At 40.4% G+C, this 12,080-nt stretch overlaps 1 protein-coding gene across 4 annotated transcripts in view; it reads right to left on the bottom strand.

Moving 5' to 3' along the window:
* The window catches only part of znf385c (zinc finger protein 385C), a 139,469-nt gene that overhangs the window by 7,278 nt on the left and 120,111 nt on the right, over nucleotides 1-12,080 (bottom strand). For all 4 annotated transcript variants that reach the window (XM_008417065.3, XM_008417064.3, XM_081610178.1 and 1 more), the window contains 4 exons: nucleotides 9,563-9,818; nucleotides 1,855-2,241; nucleotides 1,513-1,700; nucleotides 129-227 (listed from right to left, as the gene is read on the bottom strand). In XM_008417065.3, coding sequence (XP_008415287.1) covers nucleotides 129-227; nucleotides 1,513-1,700; nucleotides 1,855-2,241; nucleotides 9,563-9,818 — 930 coding nt within the window. The remainder of the gene's footprint in view (nucleotides 1-128; nucleotides 228-1,512; nucleotides 1,701-1,854; nucleotides 2,242-9,562; nucleotides 9,819-12,080) is intronic.

Below are 12,080 nucleotides of genomic sequence, written 5' to 3'. Positions count from 1 at the left end.
TTCTGGGCAAATATATACACCGTGTCGAAGCATATCTGCTGTAAAAAAAACAAAAAACAACAACACAGAACTGCGTCTCGTTTCGTCTTCATGCATACTCGTGCGCATCTTTAAGGGCTGAGACTCACCGTGAAGCTGGAGCTCGGCTGGCTCTTGCTGTGGGGGGTAAATTTGGGTTTGGGCGGTTTTCCGGCCAGCCGATCCTTGTGCCTTCTGCTGTTCATGTGCTGCCGAGACCAGTAGAAATACCATTAGCCGGCTTCACAGGCATCTGTCGCACCACAGCAGAACAACCTCAAATGTTGTCCGTTGAATAATAAATACACGCATGGGTATGAGTGAGGTGCACAGAAATTACATTGCATTATTTTATTAAAGCTGCCCTGCCGGCTGCGGTACCTTACAGGCTTTTGTCCCCCTGGGAGCGAGGATGTTTATATAAGACTGGTGGAATGCAGTTAGGGCTAAAGCAGACTGGGCGCTCATACACATGCCAGCACATTCTCTGTTATTTTTCCACATTCCAGTCCAGTGTAGACAGTCTCATGACTCACAGAAATAGCATTAAGTGAACATCAAAAGGAGAGAAATTACTTCCCGACCGTGGTTTGATGGTAATACATCCAGGAGAAACACATAAAGCACAGTAGCTTGCAATAAGTGGCAAATAAACGCCTGCTCACTGGGCATTTTGTTAAACTAATAGATGGTAAAAATAGCAGCTTAAATGTAGTCTTAATAGATTTATTCATGTGCCTGAGCGATTAAAGAAAGCGCCACAGATTACTTGCATCAAAGTGTTAAAATTAGCTTTTTGGATTAAACACAGTCTTTAAAATTCCACCCTTCGTGTTTATCACCAATCTAACCACATTTAATGCAGTAGAGGTGAATGTAAAGTCAAGCTAAACATGCAATTTTAAGCTCCAAGTGTTCATTGTGGTGGATAAAGATCTGAAAGCGCTTCGGTTTTCTGATTAATCCTGCAGCCACATCGTTTCTCCGTGGAGAGCGTTTGGGGAAATAGTGAGCAACGTTTTCTCCGCTGCCAGGTGATTTGGGACTTTAGTGCGTTTCCCAGCAGAGTCAACATCACTTCTATGGCCTTTTTTTTTTTTTACAAACTCATATCAGGTTGGCAGCACTCTCGCTTGGTATGTCTCAACAAATCTGGAGGACTTCTCCCAATCCCCTCATACACCTTCATTTTACATTTCAAAAGAATAAAAAAGCTTGAAAGTCCAGAGTATTACTCATGCTCAGACTATCTTCCTAATGGTGTTTTGGTCGGTTTTGTTGCCAAAGCAAGCCGGAGTCCAGTAGACTCCCAACAGTATTGTGCTCGTCAACCATTTGACAAACCACTTTTACTTTTGGCAGACTGCATTACCAAGCTGAAAGGAAACCCAGGCTGGTCAGTGGATGTGGCCCCATATGCAAAACACTCTCCAATTTAAAGAAAATATATATATCAAAGGTTTAAACACATATGAATTGCAATTTAATCTTTACCTGGCTAAGTTGGGTTTCAGAGTTCACAAATATTTCACACACTTCACACTGGAAGTTCTTGCTAGGCACCCCGACGCTGCCTTTGCTCCCCAGCCGCTTGCTCTTGCAGCCAGCTCGAGCTGCCACTACTTTCCCCCTGCGGCGCGGCAGAACACTGTGGCCTTCCAGCATCAATTTGTGCTTAGTACCTGATGGACAAAAAAAACAACAACAAAAAAGAGAAATTTGACAGGCTCTTTGTTATCCAAAGCCTTTCGCTACAAGAAATTTCAATGGCAAATGTAAGTGGCTTTTCAAAACATGAAGAAATGTGTACAAATCAGGGTCACAAGTCGATCGTACCGCTGTTATGTGCTTCCAGTTGGGAGGTGGAGTTGACCGTGACTTTACAGACAGGACAGTGGAGGTGAGCTTTGCTCTTCTTGGGGTCTTTGTTGTCATCCATGCATGGCTCCCCTGGCGTGATAGATGGGTCTGCAGCGTTACCTGACTCGCCGGTCAGACACATAGCCTCAGTGGCCTCTGTGGGCTCTGCGGCCTCTGCGCCCTCCGGAGTGCTGGTGTCTGACGCCGTCTCAGAGAGCTGAGAGGAAGGCGAAACCTGAGGAGGGGAAAGCGTGACCAGCTCCACAGAGGAAACCTCAGACACCGGTGTCAGCATGACCGAGCTCCTGGGACTCTCCTCCAGTTTTCCCTCCAGGATGCTTGGTTCCAGATCAAACTGAAGACCTGTACAGAAGTAGAAAAGAAAAGGTGAATATCGGCAAACTGGATGCTCAGAACAGGACTAAATTTGTAAGTACTGGCACTCTTCGCTTCGGGTTTGTGAAGAAGCAGGTGCTTTATTTTAAATTAAGGCCGTGAGGCCAGATCAAAGGTGTAGAAATGCAATCTGTTATTTTATTTCTGTTGCAATTGGTTTGTGAGCAGAAGGAAAAAAAAAAAAAGCTGAGATAAACAAACCATGAGCGAGATTTAAAAAGTGATCCTGAGCAATATTTCTTAACAGATTTTGAAGGACTTCCAGAGCTTTTCTTTCACACTTTGGCCACTTTATTAGCTTTATTTTCAGGCCAGTATTGTCTGTTGGATAAAAAAAAAACACATGCAAATATGTACATGTCATATTTGTGTATGTGTGGACTTTATTGTCCACACATATAGGAATTTATAGGACCAAAGAATACATTTGCAGATTCACAGATTACTTCAGAAATACAAAAAAAGAACAACCTATAATCAAATATGCCCTGGTATGAAACAAAAAAATATGTGAGCCACGCGTAAATACATTACGTCTTAAATGATTTACAGTTTCTAAACATATATTTCAAGGTAATCATTATTACATACTCATGCAGAAAATAATTTCTCAGCGGGTAAACCTTTTTCTGTTTACTTTTTAATTGCATTCGACACAAAGGAATTAGAATAAATATTTCTGGTTGGTATTGGTATTCTCTATGCAGTCTCCCTGCAGGTCATATCAAAATGTCATTGTGAAGCGTGATCATTAATAACCTTCTTGGCCTTACTCCTAATACATTCATCACATATAGTTCGCGATTGTCTTTGTAGTTTTCTAATATGTTAAAGGAAATACTCACAAACCTCTACAGTTCTCTGAATATTTTGATTCCTATACAACACAAACACCATTTTCCACCAAACTTATATGCACAATATCTAGAATATTGTTGCTAACTCCAAAACTGTTAGACAGTGATGATGTGGAGTCATTAAATTTAACTAAATTCAAAGCACAGTTCTAAGTTTAAGCAAAACAACAACTTTTGTTTTGGTTTTTCTGTTCAATTAAGTCGACCTGCACTGAAAACTACTAGCCGAATTATCAACAATTCATATCAAAACAGACATGATGAATGGACGGGCAGAAAGAACAGCCGCTGTATTCCACACACGGGAACAGGCAGTTTAAATATTAAATGACGAAAGTAATATTTTCATCATTCATTTTAAATTTTATTAATCAAAAGGAGCTCCCAGGATGCCCTGGACAGAACAGCGATCCGACAGTCCCATATAGCACTGGATGCATTTAGCTGCATTGCAATGCTGCTGAGCTTTCTACCACATGAAAGTAACTGATTTTAGGGAAACTACAACAATTGAATCAGGTATCAGACTGAGACGCTCTTTCGGCTGAAGACTCATCAATACGGGGAACGAAGCATCTTAATGCGTTGGGGTTAGGATCCCCATTAGTACTATTTTATGCCACATTAATAATTCATTAACATTTTTTTTGGTTTATTAAACTATTTGCCACAAGCCATTTTCTTTTTTGATTCTTCTTTTGCACCTTTGCTCTTCACGTTTACTCTTCAAATATCAAGTGGATCTTGAGTTTCAGTCAATATAAACAAACCCATCGGCTGCTGGGTCCCGCCGATAAGTCACTGCAGTTCCATTACCACTCCCCCTTCACCTCTGTTGTCTTCCCATGGGAATCAAACACACTTCACCCCAGAGCACTGAGTGCTACGCTCACTGAATATCTCCATTTCATTTAGTGAGCTTAACACACACACACACACATGCATACAGCCGACCTGAGAGCGACCGTGCTCCATTGATTTTCCCTTTTATGTCTTAGAGTAAATTCATCATTGGAGATAAGGGTCTTCCTTTTTCATTCCTTTCCAGGTAAAAGAAACTATATGAGCAAGATTAGACATTCCCCTCGCTGTAATGAGTGTGACCCTTGAGGGATTGGACTGCTTTTCCAGAGGTGGGGGGGGAGAGGCCTGGAGGTAGGAATGATCTGTGAAATGCAGGGCCACCTGAGAGGTCTGTGGTGGGAAATGATACTGATCAGTGGGTTTAGTGGGACCCTCATAGAGGAAGATGTAGAGGTTGGTGGGAATCAAAGGACTCTAAAAATTCATGGTTAGAGATCAGAGGGAGGCTGATGCAAAGATCTTCATTTCCTGCTGGGAGCTGAACATTTTCACTTTCGATTAATCGTATTTAAGGAGAACAAAAATGCAGAATTTTACTTTATTCTCTTTAACCACAACGTTTTATTTCAAATAGCTAGGAATAAAAGCCCCGCATAAGGGAGCTCTTACAGGGTTATTGTATTAGTGCATTGCTAGCAAGTACATAGTACAAAATTCTTATGTTTTTTACCTACTTTATCAATTGCATGACCCTGGTAGTCTTGAATAATTTCTATTTTTCAGGTGTACTATATGTCCTCTAAGTATTGATATAATTGTGAAGACAAACGAGAGAACTGTCAAAACTGTCAGGCCAAGACCAGTCCGTCGGCAGCTGTCCCTCTGAGGAATGGAAGTAGACACCATCGATTACAGAGCATCTGGATCGATGTTGTACAAGCAGTCATGAGTAACTTCAACATGAGAATAATTTGATTTATGTTTCCAGCAGTCCATCTGAATATGTTTCTATGGGTGTAAACATCTCGAGAGATTACCAGTCGGCGGAGTGATCGGCTAAGAACTTAAAGCACAGACAGACAGCTAACGAAAATTGGACTCATTATACACACGCTTGCCTCTACGCTCAAGACGCTGAGCGCTTGATTTAGTAGGCGAGCGCTGATCCGAGGCAGCCTCCGAACATAAACAAATTCCCAGGGGAAAAAAACCCTTGCTTTAGATCATCATTACTGCGGTGACAGACAGAGTCCCTGCAAAATATGACTTCAGCGGCGGAGTCAATCAAAGCCGGGGGTGATTGATACTCGTCATGATTGATGGTGGCTCTCAGTCTCCTGGCGCCAGCTTGGCACTCTTACACTTGGTAGACGGCTGTCCTTTGTTAGTCTGAGGCACGCTATATAAGAATCGATCTGTCTCTTTGTGTGACTAGAAAGTTCATCTCTGTTTATCCTCTCGTTCTCCTTCCCAGATGGGTGACTTGTTGCGCTCGATATGATAAAATACCGATCAAACTCAAATGTGATTGGGAAGTATTTGAGAGACTACGCATGTTAGCATATGTTAAATGACTTATTGCTAGAAGCTAAAAATTGGTACAAATTGCATAATAATTTTTAAACAAATGGGGTAATGCAGCAACGCTTTTCATATTCCTTTGCTCTGTGGAGGATCAGTGTTGCTCTTTCTAGGGAGCTGGAAAACATATAGGAATATATAGTGATTCAAACTTTTTTAGACACCAGGACATTTTACATTAAAATGCTGTAGTCACTGCCAGGAAGCTAAAATGAATGAGTAATGATCCAGAAAATATAATTAAACCATCAGTGAAATGGTTTAATAGACTAAAAAAATGAACTTGGAGGTCGTTGCAGTTGACAGACTTAAAACGTATGCTAAAACTGGGTGCTGAGTTGAAGAGAAGAGAGAACAAGGCGGATCCTGGACTTTGGATGATCTGGAAAGAGTGTGCAAGGAAAATTAGTAAAATTTCCATGTATCTGCATACTTCATACTTGTAAAATGTTATAGGATAAGTACAAAAAAAGAGGGTTGTAATTGTGAATGCCATAGTTTTTAGTTTTTTTTATTTAGCATAATATTCATCTTTAAAACCAACTGTCAACAATTGACAGCGAAAACGATAAGAAATAGTACATTTAAGTAATTTTCTGTACAAATATTCACTGCAGTTTTTATCCCAAGATGAAGTTTGGAACAGCAGGAAAACTCTCCTACAAAAGTCCATCAAAAGGCTGTGAGTTTTGATATAAAGTGTTGGCAACACTTTATTTGAAGGGGTGTGCATAAGACTGACATGACACTGTCATAAACATGACATAACACCTGTCATGAACATGAAGGAGTCTTTATGAATGTTTATGACAGTTGTCATAAAGCGTCATTCGGTAAATAATGACCCCTTTAATGCAAAGTTGCTCTAAAAAGTGCATTGAAAGTCCATTAAACGTACCAGCTTTGCATTAAATTATCATAAGTTACAAAATAATGCAAAGTTGGCACTTTTAATGCAACTTTTAGAGCAACTTTGCATTAAAAGTGTCATTATTTACTGAATGACACTTTATGACAACTGTCATAAACATTCATAAAGACTCCTTCATGTTCATGACAGGTGTTATGTCATGTTTATGACAGTGCCATGTCAGTCTTATGCACACCCCTTCAAATAAAGTGTTACCAAAGTGTTTTTAAAAAAGTAACAAAGGGATGTTAAATGAAGAGCCGCTGTTATTTTACTATTTCGGTCATGTGCAGGAGAAATAAAATATTTAATCCCATTTATTCCCTTTCAATAAAACAGTCATTTATGAAAAGAAGCTGCCCGTCGTGTTCATATTATTCAGCAGGCATTTCCATCGCACCCAAGAGGCTGACCTTGTGGGTCCAGAGGAATATTTTGTTTTGTTCTGAGTCAGACACTGCGCATACTTCAGTGAACCACCGACGGGGATCTTATTGGTTCCTGAGAACAAATGCTCTGGACATTAGCAGCTTTTATTTTCATGGCAGATGTAATTCATTTCATCAAGTATTAATTTGGAACGCTCTTCCATCCCAGTTTGGCATTGTGCGGGATGCCAGCACTGGCTCACTCTGGTGCATTTCAATTTCACATCAGGCCAGTCGCACAATTGGGTTTATTAAAGAGTGTTCTTTGGCACAAAATTGCCTTGGAACTGCAAAATTATTCACGGCATAAAAATTAGCTATGACTTATCTACTTCTTTCGTGCTTTCCCTTTCTTATACATTTCTCTCTCCCTCGCTCGCTCTCAGTCATTTCATCTTATCTTACATTTCCCACTCATCTCGTCTCGTTTCGCCTCTGCCGTGCTTTCCTCTTTCAGGGCCTTTGGAACAGCAGAATATTAAAATTATATTTGATGAGAGTGTTATCAGGCTCTGGGTCTTTTGTCTGATTTCTCCTTTCTGAAGGAGACTCTTGGCACTCAAGGGGAAAATGTGTGTATGTGTGTGTCCATTTATAAACTACCCTGTCTGGAGGATAAACAGTGTCACTCCTATCCAAGAGTACCTTCATCTCTCTCTTTTTTTCAGATATTCTGCCTGCATTTAAAAACTCTGCATAGCTAGAGATCTTCTCTGAGGCAGGGAACTTAAAACGGTAGAGGAAATAAGAAGGAGAAAAAAAAAACTGCTATAGCACTGGCACAGTCCCCTTGCTTCAGAATGATAAATGAAAAGTCTGGATCCGGACAAGTGCAATATGAGAAGCTAATGGGGTTTACTTAGCAGTCAAAATGCCAAAGAAACAATTCAGGTTCTTAGAAGTCAAGGTGCAGCTGTCTGCAGTGGAAAAGTTCACATTTATTTTTCTTGTTGAAAACAAAAAAGAACCACATTTCCTTTTGTAAAGCACCAGATATCTATATTGGCACCACTAAAGTACGAACAGCTGAACTTTTTCTTTGTAGAAGTAGATGAGTGTCTTTGATATTGTTCAGCTTTAGTTTTTTTTTTTTGACAGCCCATTAAAAACGAAACCCCTCTGCACCGCTCTGCTCCGTCATGGCTCATTCAGCACTTTGTGCCGTTATTGTGCTCAAACACACCAATTCGGGTCCTGTCACCATCCTCTCATTCCAACTTCAATAGGGTGGGAGCAGAAGAGAGTAATGGGGAGTCAAGGAATTGAAATCAAGAAAAAAACGGGGTAACACAAAACAGAGAGAGTCTGATCGATCTCAGCAAGCCTGGTTGTTTACGCAACATCTCGGACCGTTCTTGCAGTCTGAAAACTTTGGAACCTAACATTAGACACAAGGCTGAGAGCAGTGAACTCAAGTGTTTTACTTAGAATGAAAGTTTATTCATTTACTTCTACATATCCCATCCTCATCCACTTGAACTGAATTAAGCATGGCCTTCAATGCTTTTCATACAAATCTTCAAACAGAATAAAAAAACAAAAAAAAAATGCAGTCAAATCCAAAGTTTGATGTCTGCACCTAACGCCATCATTTAAATAACGGTTGCAGCCAAACTTCTGACGAGAGACTTTGAAAGGATAACCAGGGCAACTAACTATTAGGAAACTGGAAAATAGGTACCAGTCCCATAATATCTAAATCTAAGGTCTTGCTGATTTTTGGTAACTCCATGCCAAAATCTTTTGTGTAGTTTACTTAGAGTCACAGTAGTTTCATAGCAGCTTTTAGCCAAAAAAATTCTGCTACTGTCACTTTACCTGTTAACATTTTTTACAAGTTTAAGTGATGAAGCCCTTCAGCTTGCTATAATGTATAATTTGTAGACTGACAGCTGATTGTATGGCACCAGTCATCACTAGTATAGCTGTAACTATTTTTAATATTAGACAATAAACCAGAGTAATTGCTCTCTTAATTAGATCATCAGAAACTGAACCACAGTGTTTGCATTCAGTTTCATTAGACACAGCAGGGCTGGATCATCGAAAGACCTGTAGAGTCAAGAGATCACTCAAATGGAACCTGTCTGGCAATATGTCTGGTGTATTTCTCTTTGAATTGCACCAAAGAGAAATACACCAGACCCCGATCTAGACAATAACAAAACAATAACATCAAGAATGGATGAGAAAATTAAATTGTTGACAACTTTCAGTCCAGAAACGGCCAGAAAGATTTTTCTAATGCTTTGGAACTTCGAGTGAGGCATTATAAACAATTAGAGAAAACCTAGAAAAGTTTGTAGTTGCAGACTCATTTTTGACTTAGCATTCTGTTTTTATATCCATATATTTCAGCAGGTATACTAAAGCTATAAAATAATTTCATTTTAGTTTCGATTGATACAGAAAAACAGAAGGAGTTGTGCTTTCGCAGTTGCTTCTCATTTTCGGTGTCCTACCAATTACAAATTAAAGAGCAGCCCAGACATCATAAGCTTTGAAAAAGTGCTTTGAAGAAGGAATGATAAAAGATAAAGTACAAAATATGTATTTTAAAAGTCTGTCTCTAATTTGAGGGCTGCCAGGTGGGTTTAAAATAAAATAAGGGAAGAAAATGTGTTAGAGTTCATTCATAATGTGAAGAAGGCAGAGAAATGAATTCCAGTCTCAGGGTTGACTTTCTCACTTTCTGTATGTGCACCTACTTGTTTCTTTTACTAAGCTTGTATCCATAGGTGCTGGAAGAGCTGCATCAGAAGGGGTCGTCTTGTTTCGGTCTCGCTCCCGCTCCCGCTCCCGCTCCCGCTCCCGCTCCCGCTCCCGCTCCCGCTCCCGCTCCCGCTCCCGCTCCTTCCCTGTAGTCGAGGTCTCTCCACCTCGTCGCTGCCTGTTCTTCTGGGCCTCCATGGCTTTGAGCTTCCGGGCGTGTTTGTGGCCTTTATAGTGGGCCTCTGCTTGGTTCTGTGGGCAAATGGAAAAGAAGAAAAAGACATGTTAGAGGGACGAAGCATAGAGGACCTAGTGCCACATCTGCTGCAAAGACCAGAGCCTGTGTGCAAGAAATGTTCAAATCCACTTGCCCAAGAAATTCTCTCTCACAGGCATCCGGAGGCTGCAATGAGGAAAGTCTGTTTCCACCTGATAACAGAGCTGGCACACTGGGAGGCCAGAGGTATAATTGCATGTGTAATATGCAACAAGAGAGAGGATTCCATCTCTACAACTACCCTATTAATGTGCACTGTGAGAGTCAGCCTCTGCAGAACCCAGACGCACTTGGCAATACATACTAATGTTACACACATATAAGCACACAAACACAAATCAGACTCAAAACACATCCTGACCGACTACACTGCAGCAATAAAAGCACGCAAATTTCCTTTCGAGTCGATGGCAATTTACGTTTCCATTTTCATCACTCCTGTGACCCCGTTCAGTCGGAGAACAAAAGCCACGTTGTTACACAAAGCAACGGCACATAAAAATAGCAAATAAATCAATGCACAGATCACTCATTAAAGGCTAACACAACCTCTGGGGATCAGCGCTCATCAGCCGCCGGTGTGAACAGAACATCATTTTGGACTTAAAGAGCTACACGCTTGGGAGTAAATCTCTAAAATCACCACAAACAACACAAAAACCAAATAAGGTGAGCATTTTCCCCACTGCTAAGTATTCAGAGTGAGGAATGTAGGAAGGAAAGTGGATTTAGAGTTCTGTTTTGCATATTTTGAGCTCTGGGTAGTATCATATTGGCAGCGGTTTACCATTTCAGCAGCAACTAAAAAAGAAAGAGGAGACATTCTGTGATCAAATGAAAACATCCAGGAAAAACATAACAGACAGGCAAATTCATCAAGACTTTGCTACTCGGAGCAAAACGCCAGTAAATCTGATCACCTGAGAGTCACCAACACGACTGATTGCTGCTCAGGTAGCATTAGCTCAGAGAAACCAACTCATACAAAAAAAATACATAAGCATGCCATCCGACTCCACAGCCTGTTGTGAATAGTTCAGCCTCCTCACCGGCAGCCATCCAATTGGGTCTCAAAGGAGGCAGAAGGACAAGGCGTGAAATGAGCTGCGGCTCAGTCAAGAGAAACTACAAGAGGATGTGCTGCTCATCAAAAGGATTCCAGATCGTCCAGTGATCAAGAAATCCCTGGGATGAAAGGAAACGGGGGGCTGTACACATCGCGTGGACATATATACACGCTGAGTGGGTGTAAAGCTAGCTTCATTCCACTCGCTTAAAGAGCCTCTGAGTCCAGGCTCTAGTGGAAAATAGACAGACACAGAAGTGAAACTGTACTGCCAGCTGCTTTGGTTAATCAGCGAGATGCCAGATTTTATATAAAAGAATAAAAGATATAGATATAGATACATAGAGAGAGCAAGATCCTCAGTATCTTGAACCCATATTTCAATCAGGTCCCACATGGATATTAGACACCCAAAAAGCACAAGAGAAAGGAAGTGGTCATTAGAGAAATATATCCTCAAGAAAAGGTTTAAAAAAAAAAAAAAAAAGAAAGCAAAGCAATGAGCACTGATGTAAATAAACTTGCACTGCAAACGTATCCATCGCCACGTTTTTCACATTTTGACACAACAATCACAAAATTAAAGGTATTAAGTGGAATTTTTCACCCCATATGTGTTCATCTCATCTAAATGAACAAAATAAAAACCCAGTTCAACTGATTGAACGATTGCTTTCAAAAGTCACATATTCACTGTATAACGGTATGTTGTTTAAACTCTGTGAAAACAAAACCGTCGTCCGAAGGTCATGGGGATTTGCTAGAGGACACTGTCAAACATGTCACCACAACTGAGGAGCTCACCAGACAGGTCAGAGATAACAGTAGTTATGATTTTCAATTGGATTTATGCTGATAAAACTTAGTTTTGTATGTTTTCTAAAAAGATAACTTTAAATGTCACAAACTGCTGCTACAAACGGCTCGTTAAATCAGACTAACACTTAGAAGCTGTGTCACCCAGGCAGTTTTTCCTCTTAGAACATTGCGCATCAGGGAAAGCTTAAATTGCATCTTCATTAAAACTCTGGAGAGGTTTATGGAGGTTTGAAAATGCTCAAATTCTTCAAGCTACTAATAAAGTTACAGTCAACTTGACTTTTTTCTTTAAGTGTGGAAAAAAAGAGAGAATGCCTTCATCTTATTCTCCTTTCTTACCTCTGTTTCTTCA

The sequence above is a fragment of the Poecilia reticulata genome, chromosome 8, assembly GCF_904066995.2.
Source record: "Poecilia reticulata chromosome 8, P_reticulata-male-v2, whole genome shotgun sequence".
Lineage (NCBI taxonomy): Eukaryota > Metazoa > Chordata > Actinopteri > Cyprinodontiformes > Poeciliidae > Poecilia > Poecilia reticulata.
The sequence above is the reverse complement of the archived record's forward strand: the minus strand, read 5'-3'. Positions and strand labels throughout refer to the sequence as shown.